A 25,997-nucleotide genomic window follows, 5' to 3' on the forward strand; every position below is an offset into this window, starting at 1 on the left:
GAGAGAGAGTGTGCGTGTTTACACAGCATTGTTTAATCAGGAAGCAGTCACCCACGGATTGTGGCTGGGGAGACAAGGTAGGCCGCTGTTCTACCCGGGTGAAATGAGGCAGAATCCGACTAATTCTGTTTGAGTTGCCTTACATTACCACCCACTAAAGAATAGCGATTTGTATGTGGTTTGGAGTGGAGGGATGGATGGAGGGATGGAGGGATGGAGGGATGGAGGGATGGAGGGATGGAGGGATGGAGGGATGGAGGGATGGAAGGATGGGATGAGAAGAATGCGATACAAGGCAGGATCCATCCTATATCCTCTTATGTGGCCTTTCCTCCCTGGGGATGTACAGACAATTAACAATTTATAGCTTGATTGCACCATCGTTCTGTTGGTCTATTGGGAGTGCAAAACTATCGATATGGTAGTGAGCAATGTGACAGATGAACACATTGAAATGCTGTCTCACTCTTTTCCCTTTCTGTGTCTCAGTCTCTGTCTCTGTCTCTCTCTCTCTCCACCTCTCTCGTGACTATCAGTTGTAGTTAGATGTTGTTTTCTCTGTGACGCTGAGGTACAAATCCGGAAGTTTCAGAAGCAGAAAATTGCGGAAAATTGTATTTACCGCCGTTTCCCCTGCGAGTACTGACAATTCCTCGCTTCTCACCCTTTTATGGGTCTGCAGCTTTCATGTTTTGGAAATTGAGTCGTGGAGAAAACGGGAGGAGGAGAAGTAAGCAGAAGAAAAATAGTTTTCGTGAAACAATTTTTTTGTCGCAAACGCTTTACCACATGAATAATAATTACGTTATTGCCGGTTGCTTGGTGACAGAGGCCATGCGAAAAGGGAGGATGAGGAGAAAAACGAGAAGATGCAAGGTCCCCTGTGTCCTCGCGCTGCGTGTATCAACACTGCAATAACGGCATCACTGTGATATCCCTATTTATCTATTCATTTAACTTCTTTTTTTTTGAGAGAGAAAAGAATGGTTGCTAGCTGCCTACTGACACGCTGTGTGCTTCCAGGGGCAGATATTCCGGGACTGATATGTCATCGGTTTAAAGAAGTGCCCACACAGACATGAATAGGCTGTAATCTGTTCAGTATGCAATGTGTTGTCCACAGTCAGATGTATTGATTGTAGCCTGGCTCTCCTTGAAGTGAACCTTTGAAAGATCAAACCACATCAAACAGCAATACGGTATTCTGTTTATCTATAGACCCCACCCCAAGGCTAGATTTGTGCACTGGCCAAGGTTTCACACGTGTATACTTAATGACCAGCTTCCTCAAACCATATACCACATTCTGCATAATTTGCACATTCCAACCTTCAAAGGCATGTTGACCAATGGTGTAACATCTTGTGTCACTCCACAGCATGGATGCCTGGAGGGAACCAGCCAATCAAACCAGGAGGAAGTCCTGTTTTATTGACACCTACCTACCTCAGGTCTGGATCAGCCATGACTCATTTTAGCCATGCATCAAGTATTTACTAATAAATCCACTGGAGTTATCAGAAAGCAGACCACAGTTTACATGTCAATCCAAACAGCATGCCAGCATTGCAAGATCTTCTGTTGGACTAATACCCAAAGACCCTGTCTATATGGCAAACCCTACATACTCAGTGATAAGACCATACTACATCTTGTTGCTTTGGGCGGTTGGTACTTGGTAGTCTAGCGAACCAAAGGTAAGAGCCAGAACTGTGAGGGGAATGCTGTGGGCAGTTAGCAGTTCAAACCATGATGCTGCCATGACACAACTTGAACAGCTTTAAGCTTCAGTAGTAGCAGCAGTCAAACTAGTTTTGACTGGCAAAAATAATTGTCCCTCTTGTTTCCTAGTGTGCTGCTGTCACACGTCACTATCTGGGTGTGGGGACCATTGTCCTGGTGGGGGAAGCCTAGATATGATTTGTATTCCCGTTATCTAAGAGTCTGTTGTGTTGTGGATTAAGGAAGAGACCCTCCCTGCATGTGCTGTGTCCCCTGAGATAGGCCGGACATCTGTGGATAGACTAATAATGGTGTTGGTAAAATGTGTTTGTGTGTGTATGTGTGTGTGGTTGTCTGGGGGATGCATTCGGGTACGTATGTGTGTGCGTACACAAGCTCTGCTGCCTTTTATACGTGTGAAATATACACCAGCCATGCACAGAATGCATCAGACATATCTGTCCAAGTCAGATTAAAATTCACAGCAACCACAGAAGATGACCTTTGACCCCCTCTAACATCAGCGGAGTGGGATGAAGACTTTGGAGGAGAGGAAGAGGAGCAAGGGTGCATTGCAAATCACGGACCACCCTGTGAATCATCGCTCACCTCGCCTAGCATTGTGGGTAATAGCTGCCTGCCTGACAGGGTGCACATAAATATAATAATAGATCAATGGATTAGAGAACACAACTCAAGAATGGATGGCTGTGTTTGTGTGCATATGTGTATGTGTGTGTGTTGATGTGTGTTTGTGTGTTGAGAGGTCTACTGAATGTAATTAGGGTCTATCTCCCACCTCACCTAGCAAGATTTTAAACATCATGGCATGATCTCTTATTGGGGGCTATTTGGAGCCAGATAAGCACACGCACGTAGAGATACAAATAGATAACTTTAACAAATAAGTAACTATGACAAATAATACTGTACATTGTTCTTGTTTAACAAGTGGGTAATGGCTGCTTGTTGACGACAGCTGATTCCAGTACTGGGACTGTGGTTCCACCAGGGGGGACTGGGAAGAAAAGTAGCCTGGGAGTTATACTGTCAGACCGGCCCACGCGATGCATCGCACGTATCGACCAGTCATCGGTCTACTTGGAAAAATACCCATACACTTTATATTATTTTGGATGATTACAAAGAAATTACATCATATATGTTTCATTTTTTACGTTGAAATTCCGAAGTCCGTAAGAACACATTTCAGAACATTAAAAAAAAAATAGCCACTATGAGTGTGAATTCAGATCACAAGGAGGAGGATAGATTTAAGTCAGTGATTGGAGCCTACTAAAGGTTTTGGAGCAAAATACGTTATCAAGCTGTGTAATACGGAATAGTATGAGATGCTAGCAATGTCAGAGTTAAGGCCGGTTAGTGATAGACATGGTCCGATGTTTTGGACAATCCCAACCCCGTCGGCCCACCGGGCATTCCCCCGGTATCCCCGATGGCCAGTCCGCCCCAAGGTTCCACCATCTTGTATTTTTGTCAGCTTCTAAACTGGAGAGTGCACTGCATTGGAAAACACTGCACACTCTTTAAATAAAGTTTAATGAGTTGGTTGCATTTTGGATTTGAACCCCAAAATAGCATCTGGCTTACTGCTATACTAAAGAGTAAAAGCATAACAAACAAACCACAAACGCATCCAGAATATTTTTTGGTACATTTGTAATAGGGGGCTAATGGCTCCATCTGTGCACCACATGACAATCTGACAAACATTACTGTCCTGGATGGTTATATAAGTTTCTGTATAAGTGACCCCCTACACAAAATTGTGTAGGAGGTTCGGCTATACGTACGTGTTTATAAATGTGGAGGAACAGGTGATGGGATTTGACCAATTGTCTACACAAGCGTGTATGTGTAAGTCTCCAGTGTGTGATGTGTGTACACGGTGTGTGCATGTGTGTACACGGTGTGTGAATGTGTGTGTCGCACAGGATAAGCCACTTATTGAGCAGATGAGGTGTGCCGCCCATTAGCTCATTTTTTTCCCTTCGTGAGTGGCAATGTCATTTTCCCAGCGTGCACCAGGAGATGATACCTCCTCAGCAGGTGCCTGTGCCTTACTGGAACAGAGAGAGAGAGAGAGAGAGAGAGAGAGAGAGAGAGAGAGAGAGAGAGAGAGAGAGAGAGAGAGAGAGAGAGATACAGAGACAGAGACACAGAAAGGGAAAAGAGAGAGATAGCATTTCAATATTTTCACGGTAGAAGATGTTGAAACCAGAGCCTGTCACATTGCTCACCACCACATCCAAAGTTTTGCAGTCCCAATAGACCAGGGAAGACAGTAAGTGTTTATTAGAGTCTGAGAGAAAGGGATGGGTGTGTGCAGCACAAATGTTCACAAAATGAAAAAGGTGTCGCCCCCCCCCCCCCCCCCCCTTGCCCTCCCTCCCATTCTCCTTCCCTTTCTTCTTCTCCTCGTCTCCTGAATGGCAAAGACGGAGGAAAAAGGGAGAGAAGAAGAGAGAGAACGCTGGATAAGAAAGAATCCAATCCCAATCCCAGTCAAACACACACACTTTCGTTCACAAATTGTGAACGCACACACAAATACACACCCACACGCACGCAATCAAACGCACACAAACGTTTTTATACAGTGCTAACTGTAGCAACACATTGGGGCCCTGAAATCACTGAGGGGGGGACGGGACAAGAGACGTGACTGAAACAATCAAGTGGGAATAACCAATTCAAAAGGCCCAGTTAAACACTCCTCAGCGGAAATGGAAGACACCTGTCATCAACATGACTCATCAATAAACCAAATTTGTACAGTCCTCATCTTAACCCATTCCAGTTTTTTTCTATAAGTTATCTTAACAGAAAACAAACAATTCTTTCTACTTATGCCAACGGTTTCCCCAGGCCCTCAAATCACCATTAAAGACAGGGATCTGTTATTTATTGTTGTTAATTTTTTAGGAGCCTTATTTACACAGGAAATAAAATCTCTGTTGAGGGCTCAGCCGAGGCCTCCACTGACTGCTTTTCATGACTGCAGGATGACTAAGCGACACCAGAGACTTGTAGAGCGCTAAAACTCATCTATCAAAGTGCTGTTGAATAATCAACAGTTTTAGTCGTCACAAGAGATACAATTTCCTATGGATCGTTTTAAAACACATGAGACAAAGCATTGGGCAAAATGTTGTTGTGGTGGTGGCACATAAAGAAGCCTATTAGATGCTTTGGCACAAATACTGTGTTCAGACAACCGACCTCTGACCCCTAGATTTGCTGTGACCCCTGGTGGGGATAAACATTTGTTATCACCCTGTATGCCAGCTCTAACCTTGCTCTGCTATTATTGGTGGGGATGTTTCAATTGCATCTTAACATGGGTACAGGGAGATGGTTCTACTGTCTGGCAGCAACAACAGATAGCTGATGGAGAAACTGCTGGGTGTAATATTTACATTTCACACAGAGAGAGAGAAGAGAGAGAGAGAAAGAGAGAGAGAGGGGGAGGGAGGGAGGGAGGGAGGGAGGGAGGGAGGGAGGGAGGGAGGGAGGGAGGGAGGGAGGGAGGGAGAGAGAGAGAGAGAGAGAGAGAGAGAGAGAGAGAGAGAGAGAGAGAGGGGGGGGGGGTTTGTGTGTTGTTGAATGTTTATATGGAAAAGTCGAGCTTTTGACAGTCTATCAGGATGACGTCAAAGTATAGAAAGGATGATGTCTCCATCTGTTGGCTATAAGGCAGCATTGCGATCAATCTTAACTTCCGTAAAGGTATTGTATGGGATATCAACATGATTCTTCTTATTTGGCTAGTATTAATAATGGATTACAATTATATTATTATGAAATCGATTGAATACAAATCTGCTATATGTGGGGATTGCTGTCAGCGAATTTCATGTGTTCTTTTCATGTTGTTGATGACACAGGTTAAGCTTATTCTAACAGTCCCTCATTGCTGTACCTGACGTGAGACAGACGATTCTAAAGCAATAAAAGATTGTTTCATATTAGTTAATTAACTGATTAAGTGGACGCACTTTGGAGTCTCATCATTTATAAATGTTTAACAAGGCATTCACAGTTCTCCCTTTAGATCAGGTCAAGCAAAAGTCTTAACAAAAAATCACTAAAAGCTCAACTAGTTTCATTAAAATAGTGTACATTAAATAATAGTTAAGACATACAAACCAGTGAAAATGTGTCCAAACTTTTGTCTGGTATTGTATGTATGTAAACATACAATACCAAAGTTTGGACACATTTTCTCAAATATGTAAACCATACATATAAATATGTAGCTGACTAATGTTTTAATAACCTATTAAAGAGGTATGAATGATAAACAAAAAAATATTTTTTTATCTATGAGATCATAAAAAAGACATTAGATAAAAGAGGATGCATAACATGGGCTGTGTTTGAAACAAAGAGTTAATAAAACATGTACTGTTAGCCTTACACTACATGACCAGCAGCAAGGCCTAATTGACGTGATCTGATATAAAGATAAAACATCACTCTTCTGATGGTCTGTCAAGTATCATCAATTAAACAAACTTATGACTTGCTGTTTTAATGGCAAGACATGTGTACACGTTAAGGAGAAGCATTGTGCTTAATGAATCAACAACTAATGTGTAAACAGACAAGACAGTTATGTATGAGATCATAACAAGGATGGATGTGTCATTCATACACCTCAGTATTGAAACCAGACACATTATAGAAAATATCATGTTATATAACTGGCACCTGTAATTTATGGTGGAATGTAGTGCCATCTTTTGGCCAGTAGATGGCGACTTCTTCTTGCACTCTGGTCATATTGATTGACTGGCAGTGCTTTGTTCGTCCCTTCAATTCTGACTGTCATGACGTTTCACCCTCAAACAACGGTTACCTTTTTGTTTGGTATGATTTTGTATACAATTTTGAATTACTCCTGCTAGAATGACCATTACAATATTTAAATTTAAATAAGGATAAACTATCTTTGTTAACCCTCTTAGACCAATGACTACAGCTTACTGTTGTCGTTTCTGATAGGGACGTGTAATAAACTTAAAACTTCCAGAAAATGTAAAAGCACACACTGTTTGAAGACAATCAGCAGGTATAGCAACTCATGTCATTCTCATTTCATCATTTATCAAACTATTTAAACCTTGAGACACAGTGAGAAGGTGGACGATGTAAAATTACATACAAAATGACACTACATCAGGTTGAGTTCAGAGGAGAAGGGCTGCAGTATCTTCAGGGTTATGATGCATTTCACAGACTTTTTAAACCACGGGTAAAAGAAAGCATAGATCAGAGGGTTGAGACAGGAGTTCATCTGAGCAATCCAAATCATAGCGATCAGTGAGGACCAATCTGCAAAGAAAGGTGAACAGAAGTATGGAGCAAAACAAAGCAGATAAACTACTATAACTATGCTGAGAGTTTTTGCTGCTTTTCTCTCTGATTTACTGGTCTTCATCAAGTCAGACTCAATGCTCACTGAGTTGGACTTGATGTTCCTGGCCTGGGAGATTGCAACAGTGAATATTATCATGTACAGAATAATTATAATGCTAAAAGGGAACAAAAAAGAGGCAAAGAGGTCGACAATACTAGAGTAGGGTAAAAATGTAAGAATGCACAGTCCAGTACAGCTTTCATATGCAAGTTTGTTACCAAAGTGATCCATCATTAACCACCCACAGTAAATCATAGAACAAATCCAGTTCAGGAAACAGCACAAAATAATTCTCCTCATGGTGACCCTGGAGGGATACAGGAGTGGTTCACACACGGCAATGTAGCGGTCGACAGATATGAGAGCCAGGTTCCATATAGAGAAAACGGAAAAGACACCACTAGAATAGGGGACCAGAGCACACATCAGCCTGCCCAGGTACCAGCATGGGTTGGATCTGGTGATCATTTCCATAGGGATCATCTGTGCTCCCACCAGGAGGTCGGTCAGGGCCAGGGAGAAGATCAGGACGTTGGTGGGGGTGTGGAGCTGCCTGAAGTGGGAGATGGAGATGAGGACCAGCATGTTGAGCAGCACCGTCAGCACAGACACAAAGGAGAGGGCAGTGTAGACGAGGGCAGACTCGTTCCTGGAGCGAACCTGCGTCAGGCAGGAAGTGTTGAGCTGGCAGGACAGAAAATCTTGTATCTCCTCCTCTCCTGGCAGGATCTGCATGAGGAAGCAGAGGAAGACAGATCAGCTCTCCCACCTCCCTGACCAACTTCACCACTAGCCTCCCCTCCTATTTATCTCTGAAAGGTCAGTCCTTCAGCTTCCTCTCTGTCTCCCCTTTTCCTTGTGTCCTTGCTCCCAACTTGCATCACCATCTTCATCACCCCCCCCCCCTCCCGCCTTCCAGATTAGTCAACAAACTTCACTAATGAGCTTGAACTCTCAGTCGGCACCAGAGGATCCATTTAGCACCTCTGTCTGTTTGTCTGTTTCCATGACGGTCTCATATGCTCAAGAGCAATTAAAGGTGTTTGTAATCAAGTACTAAATATGAAATCTTGTACAACAACAAATACAAATGATGCAAAACATATTAATTGCAGTGATGGTGTTACTCTGGTCGAAACTAATGACATCTGTTTCAACCCTGTTAAACTAGAATATGACCAACAGATGGCGTCTCCTTCCTACACTTTGGTTGCACTGTTTGAATATCAAGGCCCAGTTTCTCCCAGGTAAATGTGTCTTTTAGAGGATAGAGAGCACAACTATGACACAGCAAGGGCAGAGAAAAGAGACAAGGAGGTTGACAATACCAGAGTAGGGTAAATATAATACCACACACAGTCCAGTACAGCTATCATATGCATGTAGGTTACCCAAGTGGTCCATCATTATCCACCCGCAGTAAATTATAGAACAAATCCAGTTCAGGACACTAGATAAAAGAGGATGCATAACATGGGCTGTGTTTGAAACAAAGAGTTAATAAAACATGTACTGTTAGCCTCACACTACATGACCAGCAGCAAGGCCTAATTGACGTGATCTGAAATAAAGATAAAACATCCCTCTTCTGAGGGTCTTTCAAGTATCATCAAATAAGCAAACCTAAGACCTTCTTAATGACAAGACATGTGTATACGTTAAGGAAAATCATTATTCTTCACGAATCAACAACTGCTGTGTAAACACGCAGGGCAGTTATGTATGAGATCTTAACAAGGCTGGCTGTGTCATTCATACACCCAGTATTGAAACCAGACACTTTATAGAAACAATCATGTTGTTTACAGGCACCTGTAATTTATGGTGGATTGTAGTGCCATCTTTTGGCCAGTAGATGGCGACTTCTTCCTGCACTCTGGTCATATTGAGTGCAGGGCTTTGTTCATCCCTTCAATTCTTACCTTTTAGTTTAGTATGATTTATTTAATTTACATTTTAAATGATAAGCCATCTTTGATCTTTGTTTCCCTTCTTATATAAATGACTACAACTTACTGTCGTAGTTTCTGACAGGGACGTGTAATAAACTTCCAGAAGATTTAAAAGCACACACTGCAAAAAGGCAATCGGGGAAAGAGCTCTTTTATTTATCAGGACTTTCACATTTCAGTAGTTACTGTCTGTACTGATAAACTGTACAATACCTAAGAATATTTGTTGAGTTTAACAGCAAATGCATGATACTCTACAAAACAAATGTAGCTGTATTTTTTTTCACCATGGAAAAACGATGGCATATTGAAACATATGTAAAAGACTTAAAACAAAGCATGTTAAATCTAATCATCATATGAATTAGATTAACATAGTGCAGTCCATCTAACATGGACAGATACAACCGCTCACACGTGTAAGGATGCAGCATAAGGTTGAACTGAAAGGCTCTCATGTTGTAAAACAAAGAACTTTGACATTATGTCATTTTTTTATTCTTATTTTCCTGACTTTAGCTTTAATTTCCTTTACTTTAGGATTGAACCTAGCAGCATGGTTTGTCTTGGCCAGACTGTTGACAGGGTAATGGGGTCATGGCTACAGCTTTCCCTGCAAGCAGTCAGTGATACCTCACCCTTCACACATCCCCACTCTGAACAAGCAGTCAGTGATACCTCACCCTTCACACATCCCCACTCTGAACAAGCAGTCAGTGATACCTCACCCTTCACACATACCCACTCTGAACAAGTAGTCAGTGATACCTCACCCTTCACACATCCCCACTCTGAACAAGCAGTCAGTGATACCTCACCCTTCACACATCCCCACTCTGAACAAGCAGTCAGTGATACCTCACCCTTCACACATCCCCACTCTGAACAAGAAGTCAGTGATACCTCACCCTTCACACATCCCCACTCTGAACAAGCAGTCAGTGATACCTCACCCTTCACACATCCCCACTCTGAACAAGCAGTCAGTGATACCTCACCCTTCACACATCCCCACTCTGAACAAGCAGTCAGTGATACCTCACCCTTCACACATCCCCACTCTGAACAAGCAGTCAGTGATACCTCACCCTTCACACATCCCCACTCTGAACAAGCAGTCAGTGATACCTCACCCTTCACACATCCCCACTCTGAACAAGCAGCAAGATGCAGACTAGCACAGTCACACATTAGATAAAGAATGAATCAATACATTGAGTCAAACATGATAAATATCCTATTATTACTGTAGTATTTCGAAAATGGACGGTTGAAGCAGAGTCAGACAGTGCACTGAGCAGGAATAGTAACTCAGGTCATTGTCCTTTCATCATTTATCAAACCATTAAAACCCTGACTCCCTCTGAGACACAGTAAGAAGGTGGACGATGTAAAATAGACACTACATCAGGTTGAGTTCAGAGGAGAAGGGCTGCAGTATCTTCAGGGTTATGATGAATTTCACAGACTTTTTAAACCACGGGTAAAAGAAAGCATAGATCAGAGGGTTTAGACAGGAGTTCATCTGAAAAATCCAAATTATAACAACCTGTGAAAACCAGTCGATAGGGGAAAGTGAACTGAAGTATGGAGCAAAGCAAAGCAGATAAACTACTATAACTATACTGAGAGTTTTGGCTGCTTTTCTCTCTGATTTACTTGTCTTCATCAAGTCAGACTCAATGCTCACTGAGTTGGACTTAAAGCTCCTGGCTTGGGAGATTGCAACAGTGAATATTCTTATGTAGAGAACAACTATGACACAACAAGGGCAGATAAATGAAACAAAGAGGTCAACCATCCCAGACGTGGGTGAAAATATTACCACACACAGACCAGTACAACTGTGGTAGGGATGTGGGTTACCAAAGTGGTCCACCAGGAACCAACCACAGTAAGTGAAAGAACAAATCCAGTTCAGAATACTACATGAAATAGTTCTCCTCATGGTGACCCTGGAGGGATACAGGAGTGGTTCACACACGGCAATGTAGCGGTCGACAGATATGAGAGCCAGGTTCCATATCGATGAGCAGGTAAAGATGCAGCCAGCATAGGGGACCAGAGTACACATCAGCCTGCCCAGGTACCAGCATGGGTTGGATCTGGAGATCAATTCCTGAGGTATCATCAGTGCTCCCACCAGGAGGTCGGCCAGGGCCAGGGAGAAGATCAGGACGTTGGTGGGGGTGTGGAGCTGCCTGAAGTGGGAGATGGAGATGAGGACCAGCATGTTGAGCAGCACCGTCAGCAAAGACACAAAGGAGAGGGCCGTGTAGACGAGGGCAGACTCGTTCCTGGAGCGAACCTGCGTCTGGCAGGAAGTGTTGAGCTGGCAGGACAGAAGATCTTGTATCTCCTCCTCTCCTGGCAGGGTCTGCATGAGGAGGCAAAGGAAGACAGATCAGCTCTGCCACCTCCCTGACCAACTTCACCACTAGCCTCCCCTCCTATTTATCTCTGAAAGATCAGTCCTTCAGCTTCCTCTCTGTCTCCCCTTTTCCTTGTGTCCTTCCTCCTAACTTGCATCACCATCTTCATCCCCTCCTCTTCCTCTCCCCACACCTTCCAGAACAGTCAACAAACTTCACTAATGAGCTTTATCTCTCAGTCGGCACCAGAGGAGCCACTTAGCACCTCTGTCTGTGTCTGTTTCCATGACGGTCAAACTCTCACATGCTCAAGAGCAATTAAAGGTGTTCGTAATCAAGTAGTAAATATGAACATTTGTACAACAACAAATACAAATGATGCAAAACATTTTGTTAATTGCAGTGATGGTGTTACTCTAGTCAAAACTAATGACATCTGTTTCTGATCATGTGTTGGTTGATGATCCTATGGAAATGATCTCCAGATCCAACCCCTGCTGGTACCTGGGCAGGCTGATGTGCTATCTGGTCCCCTATTCTAGTGGTGTCTTTTCTGTTTTCTCTATATGGAACCTGGCTCTCATATCTATCGACCGCTACATTGCCGTGTGTGAACCACTCCTGTATCCCTCCAGGGTCACCATGAGGAGAATTATTTTGTGCTGTTTCCTGAACTGGATTTGTTCTATGATTTACTGTGGGTGGTTAATGATGGATCACTTTGGTAACAAACTTGCATATGAAAGCTGTACTGGACTGTGCATTCTTACATTTTTACCCTACTCTAGTATTGTCGACCTCTTTGCCTCTTTTTTTTCACTGTTGCAATCTCCCAGGCCAGGAACATCAAGTCCAACTCAGTGAGCATCGAGTCTGACTTGATGAAGACAAGTAAATCAGAGAGAAAAGCAGCAAAAACTCTCAGCATACAGTGCCCTCCAAAAGTATTGGAACAGTGAGGCGAATTCCTTTATTTTTGCTGTAGACTGAAAACATTTGGGCTTGACATCAAATAATGAACGTGAGACCAGAGATCAACGTTTCAGCTTTTATTTCCAGGTATTTACATCAGGATCTGATGCACAACTAAGAAAATATCACATTTTGTTTGAATCCACCCATTTGTCATGTGATCAAAAGTATTGGAACAGATATACTTAAAACATATTTAAGTGAATAAGACTTAATATTTAGTTGCAAATCCTTTGCTTTCAATAACTGCAGCAAGTCTGTGACCCATTGACGTCACCAAACTTTTGCATTCTTCCTTTTTGATGCTTTCCCAGGCTTTCACTGCAGCCTCTTTCAGTTGTTGTTTGTTTTGTGGGGTTCCTCCCTTCAGTCTCCTCTTAAGCAGGTAAAATGCATGCTCTATAGGGTTTAAGTCTGGAGATTGACTTGGCCAGTCTAATACCTTCCATTTCTTGCCCCTGATGAACTCCTTTGTTGTTTTGGCAGTGTGTTTTGGGTCGTTATCTTGCTGCATGATGAAGGCTCTGCCAATCAGTTTGGTTGCATCTTTCCTTAAATTGGCAGACAAAATGTTTCTGTAGACTTCCGAGTTGGTTTTGCTGCTGCCATCATGTGTTACATCCTCAATGAAGATTAATGAGCCCGTCCCAGAAGAAGCCATGCAAGCCCAAGCCATGACATTACCTCCACCGTGTTTCACAGATGAGCTTGTGTGTTTGGGATCATGAGCAGTTCCTTTCTTTCTCCAAACTTTAGCCTTTCCATCACTTTGGTAAAAGTTAATCTTTGTCTCATCAGTCCATAAAACTTTGTCCCAGAATTTTTGAGGTTCATTTCTGTACTTTTTGGCAAATTCCAGCCTGGCCTTCCTATTCTTCTTGCTAATGAGTGGTTTGCATCTTCTGGTGTAGCCCTTGTACTTTTGTTCATGAAGTCTTCTGCGAACAGTAGATAGTGATACCTTCACTCCTGCCATCTGGAGGTTGTTGCTGATCTCACTAACAGTTGTTTTAGGGTCTTTCTTTACAGCTCTCACAATGTTTCTGTCATCAACTGCTGATGTTTTCCTTGGTCTACCTGTTCGACGTCTGTTACTTAGTACACCAGTAGTTTTCTTCTTCTTCAGGACATTCCAAATGGTTGTACTGGCTATGGCCAAAGTTTCTGCAATGGCTCTGATTGATTTTCCATCTTCTCTAAGACTCACAATTGCTTGTTTTTCACCCAAAGACAGCGCTCTGGTTTTCATGTTGTTTTCACCTCTGAATACAGTCTGCATAGACAAAACCTATCTTACCCAATCTGAACCTGAGTGTAGACATTAAGTGGTATTTATTGATTGAATAATGTATGTAATAGGACACACCTGGGCAACAAAACACACCTGTCAGTCACATGTTCCAATACTTTTGCTCACGTGACAAATGGGTGGGTTCGAACAAAAAGGTGATATTTTCTAATTTGTGCATCAGATCCTGATGTAAATACCTGGAAATAAAAGCTGAAACGTTGATCTCTGGTTTCACATTCATCGTTTGATGTCAAGCCCAAATGTTTTCAGTCTACAGCAAAAATAAAGGAATTGGCCTCACTGTTCCAATACTTTTGGAGGGCACTGTAGTTATAGTAGTTTATCTGCTTTGTTTTGCTCCATACTTCTGTTCACCTTTCTTTGCAGATTGGTCCTCACTGATCGCTATGATTTGGATTGCTCAGATGAACTCCTGATAAATAAAAGAGCTCTTTCCCCAATTGCCTTCTTGCAGTGTGTGCTTTTACATCTTCTGGAAGTTTATTATACGTCCCTGTCAGAAACTACGACAGTAAGTTTTAGTCATTGATAAAAAAGGGAATCAAAGATAGCTTATCATTAACAATTAAAATTAAATAAATCATACCAAACTAAAAGGTAAGAATTGAAGGGATGAACAAAGCCCTGCCAGTCACGCAATATGACCAGAGTGCAGGAAGAAGTCGTCTTCTGCTGGCCAAAAGATGGCCCTACAATCCACCATAAATTACAGGTGCCTGTAAACAACATAATTGTTTTTATAAAGTGTCTGGTTTCAATACTGAGGTGTATGAATGACACAGCAAGCCTTGTTAAGATCTCATACATAACTGCCCTGCGTGTTTACACAGCAGTTGTTGATTCGTGAAGAATAATGATTTTCTTTAACGTATACACATGTCTTGTCATTAAGGAGGTCTTAGGTTTGCTTATTTGATGATACTTGAAAGACCCTCAGAAGAGGGATGTTTCATCTTTATTTCAGATCACGTCAATTAGGCCTTGCTGCTGGTCATGTAGTGTGAGGCTAACAGTACATGTTTTATTAACTCTTTGTTTCAAACACAGCCCATGTTATGCATCCTCTTTTATCTAGTGTCCTGAACTGGATTTGTTCTATAATTTACTGTGGGTGGATAATGATGGACCACTTGGGTAACCTACATGCATATGATAGCTGTACTGGACTGTGTGTGGTATTATATTTACCCTACTCTGGTATTGTCAACCTCCTTGTTTCATTTATCTTCCCTTGTTGTGTCGTAGTTGTGCTCTCTATCCTCTAAAAGACACATTTACCTGGGAGAAACTGGGCCTTGATAGTCAAACAGTGCAACCAAAGTGTAGGAAGGAGACAACATCTGTTGGTCATATTCTAGTTTAACAGGGTTGAAACATACCTCATTAGTTTTGACCAGAGTAACACCATCACTGCAATGAACAATATGTTTTGCATCATTTGTATTTGTTGTTGTACAAGTGTTCATATTTACTACTTGATTACGAACACCTTTAATTGCTCTTGAGCATGTGAGAGTTTGAACGTCATAGAAACAGACAAACAGACAGAGGTGCTACGTGGCTCCTCTGGTGCCGACTGAGAGTTCAAGTTCATTAGTGAAGTTTGTTGACTGTTCTGGAAGGTGGGGGGAGAGGAAGAGGAGGGGATGAAGATGGTGATGCAAGTTAGGAGGAGGGCCACAAGGAAAAGGGGAGACAGAGAGGAAGCTGAAGGACTGACCTTTCTGAGATAAATAGGAGGGGAGGCTAGTGGTGAGGTGGGTCAGGGAGGTGGCAGAGCTGATCTGTCTTCCTTTGCCTCCTCATGCAGACCCTGCCAGGAGAGGAGGAGATACAAGATTTTCTGTCCTGCCAGCTCAACACTTCCTGCCAGACGCAGGTTCGCTCCAGGAACGAGTCTGCCCTCGTCTACACTGCCCTCTCCTTTGTGTCTCTGCTGACGGTGCTGCTCAACATGCTGGTCCTCATCTCAATCTCGCACTTCAGGCAGCTCCACACCCCCACCAACGTCCTGATCTTCTCCCTGGCCCTGGCCGACCTCCTGGTGGGAGCACAGATGATCCCTATGGAAATGATCACCAGATCCAACCCCTGCTGGTACCTGGGCAGGCTGATGTGCTATCTGGTCCCCTATGCCAGCGGCATCTTTACCTGCTCATCGATATGGAACCTGGCTCTCATATCTGTCGACCGCTACATCGCCGTGTGTGAACCACTCCTGTATCCCTCCAGGGTCACCATGAGGAGAACTATTTTGTTTAGTGTCCTGAACTGGATTTGTTCTATAATTTACAGCGGATGTATAATGATGGACCACATGCGTAACGTACATGTATTTGATAGCTGTACTGGACTGTGTGTGGTAATATTTTTACCCTACTCTGGTATTGTCGACCTCCTTGTCTCTTTTCTCTGCCCTTGCTGTGTCATAGTTGTTCTCTATATAAAAATATTCACTGTTGCAATCTCCCAGGCCAGGAGCATCAAGTCAAACTCATTGAGCATTGAGTCAGACTTGATGAAGACCAGTAAATCAGAGAAAAAAGCTGCAAAAACTCTCAGCACAGTTATAGTAGTTTATCTGCTTTGCTTTGCTCCATACTATTGTTCATCTTTGTCTGACAATTGGTCCTCACAGATTGTTACAATGTGGATTTATGAGATGAACTCCTGTCTCAACCCTCTGATCTATGCTTTCTTTTACCCGTGGTTTAAAAAGTCTGTGAAATGCATCATAACCCTGAAGATACTGCAGCCCTTCTCCTCTGAACTCAGCCTGATGTAGTGTCTATTTTACATCGTCCACCTTCTTACTGTGTCTCAGAGGGAGTCAGGGTTTTAATGGTTTGTTCAATGATGACATGAGAATGGCCTGAGTTACTATTACTGCTCAATGTACTGTATGACTGTGCTTCAACCGTCCATTTTAGATATATTACGGTAATCATGGGATATTTATCATATTTGACTATTTGTATTAATTCAATTCCTGCTGAGTCTGTACAGGGTGACTGTGCTAGTCTGCATCTTGCTGCTTGTTCAGAGTGGGGATGTGTGAAGGGTAAGGTATCACTGACTGCTTGTTCAGAGTGGGGATGTGTGAAGGGTGAGGTATCACTGACTGCTTGTTCAGAGTGGGGATGTGTGAAGGGTGAGGTATCACTGACTGCTTGTTCAGAGTGGGGATGTGTGAAGGGTGAGGTATCACTGACTGCTTGTTCAGAGTGGGGATGTGTGAAGGGTGAGGTATCACTGACTGCTTGTTCAGAGTGGGGATGTGTGAAGGGTGAGGTATCACTGACTGCTTGTTCAGAGTGGGGATGTGTGAAGGGTGAGGTATCACTGACTGCTTGTTCAGAGTGGGGATGTGTGAAGGGTGAGGTATCACTGACTGCTTGTTCAGAGTGGGTATGTGTGAAGGGTGAGGTATCACTGACTGCTTGTTCAGAGTGGGTATGTGTGAAGGGTGAGGTATCACTGACTGCTTGTTCAGAGTGGGGATGTGTGAAGGGTGAGGTATCACTGACTGCTTGTTCAGAGTGGGGATGTGTGAAGGGTGAGGTATCACTGACTGCTTGTAGGGAAAGCTGTAGCCATGACCCCATTACCCTGTCAACAGTCTGGCCAAGACAAACAATCACAGTTCAATCAAAAAGTGAAATGAAAAGAAATATGCAGTCAGGAAAACTAACTGGGTATTGCTAAAGGGATCCTGATTTAAAGTACTTACTTGTATTGCTAATTATTGTATTAGTGCATGAGAGCATGAATGGTATCTTATTTAGATCATCTTAAAATGACTCATCAGCAGTTTGTGTTAGAGATGTTTGTGTCTACAGCTGATTCCAGGCATGGGTGAAAAAGATTGTTAGTTTACTACTTCCTGATCTCAATAAATCTACACCACACTCTGGTTACATGTTTCATAATGTCACAGTTTTCCTGGCAAATATCTTAGTAGAGGCTCTTGTTTGCACATAAATAATGTGATTGATACTGTATGTATAAAAACACAGTTCATTACTTGACTGTATCATCAGATTGATCTGTACTAAAATATGAACATCTGAACTTATCATATTATTAATAAATCAGTTTACCAGACTGCCTGAGTCGCTGCAGTGTTTGTGTTCGTATTCTCAGTTCAACACGTATTACAGCAAACAGATGATCGGATTATTTGTCTACCAAGTTCTAGTCATTTGTCTAATCATTAAGACTCAATTAATCATGTGTGTTCCTGTAAGTGCTTGTAGTGAGAGTAAACTAATCAGTTCATTGTGTGAACACAGTCAGAAAATATGTCAAAGTGCAAAAAAAGAACAGAAATATGGAAACCTTTTATGTATTCCCATCTGCAAGTTGTGTCATGGCCTTGCCATGTCATGTATGTAATAATGTGCACTGCTTTGTCCCTGCTAAATAAACTACAAACAAACAAATAAGACTTCAAAACTCATACACCCACGCATCCAGATAGTTTTCCTAAATTGAAATTCAAGGGAAAAACAGAAGACACTTTAGCCAATGCCACACTGACCAAAGTAACAAAGAAAGTGTCATTTACATCGTTATTTATATTCATTATTCAGTATTCATATTATCAATGTTAAATAATAGGTTACATCCCATTCATCTTCCAGTCTCCACTGGCATCTTAAAAGGTAAAGCAAAAATATATATATTGTTTTTTCCAACAAAGTAGTTATCCAAGATATTCATCTGTGCAAAGTAGCTAAAGCCAACTACTACTGATAAGAAGACTGTAGTTATTTATGTACTACTGCGGTTTATTCAAATATCCAGTTGGATTTTCCTTTTTTTCTGTGTTAAAAAGGCAGATAAAAAAAAGAAAAAGCTAGTGGTATCACAAACAAATAAATAAAAAGCAAAAACAAGTGGTAAAAATATTGAGAAACGTGATGAATGGGTCGAACAGGAAACTGTTTCAGGCATACGTTCCCACATTCTGCAGCACAGCGTCAACGGAAAACATATATTAGTTCCTTTTTTTTTTTTACAGAACTTACAATTATCAACATGTGCGTGTAATATAGCTATTAACATCTCTAACACAAGTTTGCATCATTAACTGTACAGTAGGTTCAATCAAGTGGCATTTGTGACATTTTAGAATTTAGTACATGACCCAAGTAAAGCAGAAATTGGGGGAGATGGACAGCGTGTGTGTGTTTGAATGTGTGTGTGTTGCATGTGTGTGTGAGTGTGTGTGGTGGTGGTGGTTGTGGTGGTAATAGATAATTGGCAAACCAACCCAGATTCAAATGGCCTTTTCATCCTCTGCTTCAAAGGCTATATGGCTGAAACACTCACTGACATCCACAACTCAATTCTTAGTTATTTACCTACAGCTGCATTCAGTCAGTCAATTTCTTTTTTCCTTTTATTACCATTTTATTAATTAGACTATTATTTTGGTCTCTAAGGTATCTCTGTACAGTCTTGTCTATTCCTCTCTACATTTTTTCTGATTTGATTCCAACTGTTTCTATCCATCATTCTAGCCCTGATACAACTCTTATCCACCCATCCATCCACCCACCCATCCATCCATCCTTCGAACCATCCATCCATCCATCTATCCATCCACCCATCCGTTCATTCATTCATTCATCCATATGACCATCCATCCATCTGCAAACAAAAGTTGGATAGCATAACACCTTTTGGTATCTTCAATCAGAAAGAATACCAATGATGACCAAGTGTGACTGTGTCCAGACAGGCAGGACGTTGGGGGTGGGGGCCAGCCAGGAACCTCACTGGGTCTCTCTCTGTTTGTGGCTCCTACAGGTGAAGCCTGGGAGCAAGGACCGAGTTCAGGAAACACGTTGGTCTTCAGTCTGAGGAGGGGGAGGGGGGGGGGTGTGGGTGACAAACCAATGGAACCAACCAGCTTGCCGGGGATTCAAGGGGTTAGGGTTCAAAGGTCAAAGGAATAAAGTTTTCTGCTTCAAACCAGCAACAAACAAAAAGCAGGCATGAGATTCAGACAGCTGCTGTGGCTGACTTGACAGTCAGTCTGTCCTCTCACATCCTCTCACATCGTCCTCTTTGCTCTTGATCTTTTCTGCCATCCCCTTCTCCCATCTTCCTCCTCTCCTCCCGTCTTCCTTCCCTTCTCCCTTCTTCCTCCTCTCCTCCCTTCTTCTTCCTCTCCTCCTCTGTCAGCAGTCGGAGAACTCAGAGTCGTTAGCAGCTTTCCTCCGCTGGCGGATGGTCTTCTCCTCATCCTGGGGGACCAAAGAGGGCCTGTTAGCGTGAATGTCAGTGTGTGTGTGTGTGTGTGTGAGTTGAAGCGAGCGAGCGCGTGCAAGGGATTGAATGGTCTCGTGTGTGTGTGTGGACGTGTGCGCGTGTGTCTGGATGTGTGCCTGTGTGGATCTGCACGTGTGTGTGTGTGTTCGCGCGTGTTTGCATACACACCGGCTGGAAGACTCCGTTCTGGCCCCATTCTCCGGGCGAGTGGTCCTCCTGGTCCTCCTGGTCGTCGGCCTCCTCCTCTTCCTCCTCGTCCTCCTCCCCCTCCTCCTCCCGCACCGTGTCCATGCCCTCCTCCTCGTACTCCGTCAGACAGTCCGACTCCTCTGCTGAGGGGCGCGGCGCAATCCCAGTAGAGACACACGAGAGCCTTTCTATTATTTCTATCAAGACAGGCATCTTCACACAGTAACGCCAGAGAGATGTTGGCCAGAACAGACATCGCCTGAGTCTGTTTAAGTCTCTATCCAAATGAATGTTGTATCTTATTTTCGTATATCACTTTAAGTAAGATCTCAATGTATCTGTCAAAGCGAGTCAGTTTTAGGGAGTCAGTGTTAGCAAGTCAGCAATAGCGCGTCGGCGTCAGCCAGTCAGCGCTAGCCAGTCAGCGCTAGCTAGTCAACGTCAGCCAGTCAGCGCTAGCCAGTCAGCATCAGCCAGTCACTAATAGCCAGTCAGTGCTAGCCAGTCAGTGCTAGCCAGTCAGCATCAGCCAGTCACTAATAGCCAGTCATTGCTAGCCAGTCAGTGCTAGCCAGTCAGCGTCAGCCAGTCAGCGCTAGCCAGTCAGCGTCAGCCAGTCAGCGCTAGCCAGTCAGCATCAGCCAGTCAGTGCTAGCCAGTCAGTGCTAGCCAGTCAGCGTCAGCCAGTCAGCGCTAGCCAGTCAGCGTCAGCCAGTCAGCGCTAGCCAGTCAGTGCTAGCCAGTCAGCGTCAGCCAGTCAGCGCTAGCCAGTCAGTGCTAGCCAGTCAGCGTCAGCCAGTCAGCGCTAGCCAGTCAGCGCTAGCCAGTCAGTGTCAGCCAGTCAGCGCTAGCCAGTCAGCGTCAGCCAGTCAGCGCTAGCCAGTCAGCGTCAGCCAGTCAGCGCTAGCCAGTCAGCGTCGGCCAGTCAGCAATAGCGCGTCGGCGTCAGCCAGTCAGCGCTAGCCAGTCAGCGCTAGCCAGTCAGCGCTAGCCAGTCAACGTCAGCCAGTCAGCGCTAGCCAGTCAGCATCAGCCAGTCACTAATAGCCAGTCAGTGCTAGCCAGTCAGTGCTAGCCAGTCAGCGTCAGCCAGTCAGCGCTAGCCAGTCAGCGCTAGCCAGTCAGCATCAGCCAGTCAGTGCTAGCCAGTCAGTGCTAGCCAGTCAGCGTCAGCCAGTCAGCGCTAGCCAGTCAGCGTCAGACAGTCAGCGCTAGCCAGTCAGTGCTAGCCAGTCAGCGTCAGCCAGTCAGCGCTAGCCAGTCAGTGCTAGCCAGTCAGCGTCAGCCAGTCAACGCTAGCCAGTCAGCGTCAGCCAGTCAGCGTCAGGCAGTCAGCGTCAGCGTCAGCCAGTCAGCGTCAGCGCTAGCCAGTCAGCGTCAGCCAGTCAGCGCTAGCCAGTCAGTGCTAGCCAGTCAGCGTCAGCCAGTCAACGCTAGCCAGTCAGCGCTAGCCAATCAGCGTCAGGCAGTCAGCGTCAGCCAGTCAGCGCTAGCCAGTCAGCGCTAGCCAGTCAGCGTCAGCCAGTCAGCGCTAGCCAGTCAGCGCTAGCCAGTCAGCGTCAGCGCCAGCGCTAGCCAGTCAGCGCTAGCCAATCAGCATCAGCGACTGTGAGTCAGTGTTGTCTTACCGTCAGCAGCTACGTAGCTCTGGACCGGCTCAATCCTGGACACGATCTCGGCCAAGTCGGTAAAGTCCGCCCCCGGGCAGGTGCACGTCTGAGAACCAAAACACAGAAGAGTCCGAAGGATCCCGTCAGACCAACCAGGAACATCTGACATGCTCAAAGCACCTGGAGAGGTCTGTGTGTTTATTTGCGTGTGTGTGTGTGGGCGTGTTTATTTGTGCGTGTGTGTGAGACTCACGTCGGTTTTCTTGCTCTCGTTGTAGTCGGCCGAGCGGTGATCCTTCAGCATCTTGTGGATGATGTCACCGCGAGCCCAGCCCGTGAAGAGCAGCTTGCCATGCTGGTATCCCACATCCTGGAACACACGAGACACTGCTGACATGACCACTACGACGACACACAACAAGTTCACATCACTAAAGATGATATCGGCCTTGTATGGATTCTCTAAAACACAACCTTTTGTCCTGTCTTCAGGGGATTCCCTGATACCATGAATGAACAGGTGACCGTTCGGTGAGAGAAGCACAAATCTTAATCTCTCCTGTTATGAAATGTATAGAGAACACTGCAGTTCTAGAACTGGTGCTGGGCGAGGAGGAGGAGGAGGAGGAAAAGGAGGAGGCGGGCGGATGGGTTGACAAACTCACGTAGATCTCGTCGAACTTGCCAAAGTCCATGGTCTTGAAGCGGTCGATGGGCGGTCGGATGTACTCGCAGTAGGCGCTCTTCTTGACCACCTCCAGCTGACGCACGCAGGAGACGTAGGCCAGCCTGGACTGGATCTCTGCCATGTCCGGAACCTAACACAACGTCACAGCACAGGTAAGCATGTCCGAAACCTAACACAACGTCACAGCACAGGTAAGCATGTCCGGAACCTAACACAACGTCACAGCACAGGTAAGCATGTCCGAAACCTAACACAACGTCACAGCACAGGTAAGCATGTCTGGAACCTAACACAACGTCACAGCACAGGTAAGCATGTCTGGAACCTAACACAACGTCACAGCACAGGTAAGCATGTCTGGAACCTAACACAACGTCACAGCACAGGTAAGCATGTCTGGAACCTAACACAACGTCACAGCACAGGTAAGCATGTCTGGAACCTAACACAACGTCACAGCACAGGTAAGCATGTCTGGAACCTAACACAACGTCACAGCACAGGTAAGCATGTCTGGAACCTAACACAACGTCACAGCACAGGTAAGCATGTCTGAAACCTAACACAGAACCTAACACAAACGTCACAGCACAGGTAAGCATGTCTGGAACCTAACACAACGTCACAGCACAGGTAAGCATGTCTGGAACCTAACACAACGTCACAGCACAGGTAAGCATGTCCGAAACCTAACACAACGTCACAGCACAGGTAAGCATGTCCGGAACCTAACACAACGTCACAGCACAGGTAAGCATGTCTGGAACCTAACACAACGTCACAGCACGGGTAAGCATGTCTGGAACCTAACACAACGTCACAGCACGGGTAAGCATGTCTGGAACCTAACACAACGTCACAGCACAGGTAAGCATGTCCGGAACCTAACACAACGTCACAGCACAGGTAAGCATATCCGGAACCTAACACAACGTCACAGCACAGGTAAGCATGTCTGGAACCTAACACAACGTCACAGCACAGGTAAGCATGTCCGGAACCTAACACAACGTCACAGCACAGGTAAGCATGTCTGGAACCTAACACAACGTCACAGCACAGGTAAGCATGTCTGGAACCTAACACAACGTCACAGCACAGGTAAGCATGTCTGAAACCTAACACAACGTCACAGCACAGGTAAGCATGTCTGGAACCTAACACAACGTCACAGCACAGGTAAGCATGTCTGGAACCTAACACAACGTCACAGCACAGGTAAGCATGTCTGGAACCTAACACAACGTCACAGCACAGGTAAGCATGTCTGGAACCTAACACAACGTCACAGCACAGGTAAGCATGTCTGGAACCTAACACAACGTCACAGCACAGGTAAGCATGTCTGAAACCTAACACAACGTCACAGCACAGGTAAGCATGTCTGGAACCTAACACAACGTCACAGCACAGGTAAGCATGTCCGGAACCTAACACAACGTCACAGCACAGGTAAGCATGTCTGAAACCTAACACAACGTCACAGCACAGGTAAGCATGTCTGGAACCTAACACAACATCACAGCACAGGTAAGCATGTCTGGAACCTAACACAACGTCACAGCACAGGTAAGCATGTCTGGAACCTAACACAACGTCACAGCACAGGTAAGCATGTCTGGAACCTAACACAACACCACAGCACAGGTAAGCATGTCTGAAACCTAACACAACGTCACAGCACAGGTAAGCATGTCTGAAACCTAACACAACGTCACAGCACAGGTAAGCATGTCCGGAACCCAACACAACGTCACAGCACAGGTAAGCATGTCCGGAACCTAACACAACGTCACAGCACAGGTAAGCATGTCTGAAACCTAACACAACGTCACAGCACAGGTAAGCATGTCTGGAACCTAACACAACACCACAGCACAGGTAAGCATGTCTGGAACCTAACACAACGTCACAGCACAGGTAAGCATGTCTGGAACCTAACACAACGTCACAGCACAGGTAAGCATGTCTGGAACCTAACACAACGTCACAGCACAGGTAAGCATGTCTGAAACCTAACACAACGTCACAGCACAGGTAAGCATGTCTGAAACCTAACACAACGTCACAGCACAGGTAAGCATGTCCGGAACCTAACACAACGTCACAGCACAGGTAAGCATGTCCGGAACCTAACACAACGTCACAGCACAGGTAAGCATGTCTGGAACCTAACACAACGTCACAGCACAGGTAAGCATGTCTGGAACCTAACACAACACCACAGCACAGGTAAGCATGTCTGGAACCTAACACAACACCACAGCACAGGTAAGCATGTCTGAAACCTAACACAACACCACAGCACAGGTAAGCATGTCTGGAACCTAACACAACACCAGAGCACAGGTAAGCATGTCTGAAACCTAACACAACGTCACAGCACAGGTAAGCATGTCTGGAACCTAACACAACGTCACAGCACAGGTAAGCATATCTGAAACATAACACAACGTCACAGCACAGGTAAGCATGTCTGGAACCTAACACAACACCACAGCACAGGTAAGCTTGTCTGGAACCTAACACAACACCACAGCACAGGTAAGCATGTCTGGAACCTAACACAACGTCACAGCACAGGTAAGCATGTCTGGAACCTAACACAACACCACAGCACAAGTAAGCATGTCTGGAACCTAACACAACGTCACAGCACAGGTAAGCATGTCTGGAACCTAACACAACACCACAGCACAGGTAAGCATGTCTGGAACCTAACACAACACCACAGCACAGGTAAGCATGTCTGAAACCTAACACAACGTCACAGCACAGGTAAGCATGTCCGGAACCTAACACAACATCACAGCACAGGTAAGCATGTCCGGAACCTAACACAACGTCACAGCACAGGTAAGCATGTCTGAAACCTAACACAACGTCACAGCACAGGTAAGCATGTCTGGAACCTAACACAACGTCACAGCACAGGTAAGCATGTCTGGAACCTAACACAACGTCACAGCACAGGTAAGCATGTCTGAAACCTAACACAACGTCACAGCACAGGTAAGCATGTCTGGAACCTAACACAACACCACAGCACAGGTAAGCATGTCTGGAACCTAACACAACGTCACAGCACAGGTAAGCATGTCTGGAACCTAACACAACACCACAGCACAGGTAAGCATGTCTGGAACCTAACACAACACCACAGCACAGGTAAGCATGTCTGGAACCTAACACAACACCACAGCACAGGTAAGCATGTCTGAAACCTAACACAACGTCACAGCACAGGTAAGCATGTCTGGAACCTAACACAACGTCACAGCACAGGTAAGCATGTCTGAAACCTAACACAACGTCACAGCACAGGTAAGCATGTCTGGAACCTAACACAACGTCACAGCACAGGTAAGCGTGTGACTGTGTGTGTGTGTGTGAATATGTGTATCTCTGCCATGTCTGGAACCTAACAACACCCCGAGAGGGGTGTGTGTGTTTGTGTG

At 44.7% G+C, this 25,997-nt stretch overlaps 4 protein-coding genes across 4 annotated transcripts in view; 1 reads left to right on the plus strand and 3 right to left on the minus strand.

The window, feature by feature from the left end:
• Nucleotides 1-6,919: 6,919 nt before the first annotated feature.
• Nucleotides 6,920-7,900, minus strand: LOC124483693 (trace amine-associated receptor 7c-like). The gene is made up of 2 exons (XM_047044233.1): nt 7,404-7,900; nt 6,920-7,280 (listed from the first exon to the last, which is right to left on the minus strand). The coding sequence occupies exons 1-2, from the start codon at nt 7,898-7,900 to the stop codon at nt 6,920-6,922; spliced, it is 858 nt and encodes a 285-aa protein (XP_046900189.1).
• A 2,619-nt stretch (nt 7,901-10,519) lies between these two features.
• Nucleotides 10,520-11,500, minus strand: LOC124483694 (trace amine-associated receptor 13c-like). Its single transcript, XM_047044234.1, has one exon. The coding sequence runs from the start codon at nt 11,498-11,500 to the stop codon at nt 10,520-10,522; it is 981 nt and encodes a 326-aa protein (XP_046900190.1).
• Nucleotides 11,501-15,577: 4,077 nt separating this feature from the next.
• Nucleotides 15,578-16,816, plus strand: LOC124483697 (trace amine-associated receptor 13c-like). The gene has a single exon (XM_047044242.1). The coding sequence runs from the start codon at nt 15,578-15,580 to the stop codon at nt 16,556-16,558; it is 981 nt and encodes a 326-aa protein (XP_046900198.1). The 3' UTR covers nt 16,559-16,816.
• A 2,358-nt stretch (nt 16,817-19,174) lies between these two features.
• pnpla6 (patatin-like phospholipase domain containing 6) overlaps nt 19,175-25,997 on the minus strand; it is a 34,886-nt gene continuing 28,063 nt past the window's right edge. Inside the window, 5 exon segments of the mRNA XM_047043473.1 lie at nt 19,175-20,027; nt 20,221-20,384; nt 21,870-21,957; nt 22,105-22,221; nt 22,517-22,669. Of these exon segments, the coding sequence (XP_046899429.1) occupies nt 19,962-20,027; nt 20,221-20,384; nt 21,870-21,957; nt 22,105-22,221; nt 22,517-22,669 (588 nt within the window). The 3' untranslated portion in view covers nt 19,175-19,961.

The sequence above is a fragment of the Hypomesus transpacificus genome, chromosome 21 (genome assembly GCF_021917145.1).
Source record: "Hypomesus transpacificus isolate Combined female chromosome 21, fHypTra1, whole genome shotgun sequence".
NCBI classification, from domain to species: Eukaryota; Metazoa; Chordata; class Actinopteri; order Osmeriformes; family Osmeridae; genus Hypomesus; species Hypomesus transpacificus.

What these genes read in the sequence shown, in the direction of transcription:
- LOC124483693 (XM_047044233.1), bottom strand. Translation starts at nt 7,900, where the DNA reads ATGCAGATCCTGCCAGGAGAGGAGGAGATACAAGATTTTCTGTCCTGC. An exon ending in TCTATGATTTACTGTGGGTG is followed by an intron (nt 7,281 to 7,403) that starts GTTAATGATGGA and finishes GTTCCCTTTTAG; the next exon opens with CATTATAATTATTCTGTACA.
- LOC124483694 (XM_047044234.1), bottom strand. Translation starts at nt 11,500, where the DNA reads ATGCAGACCCTGCCAGGAGAGGAGGAGATACAAGATCTTCTGTCCTGC.
- LOC124483697 (XM_047044242.1), top strand. Translation starts at nt 15,578, where the DNA reads ATGCAGACCCTGCCAGGAGAGGAGGAGATACAAGATTTTCTGTCCTGC.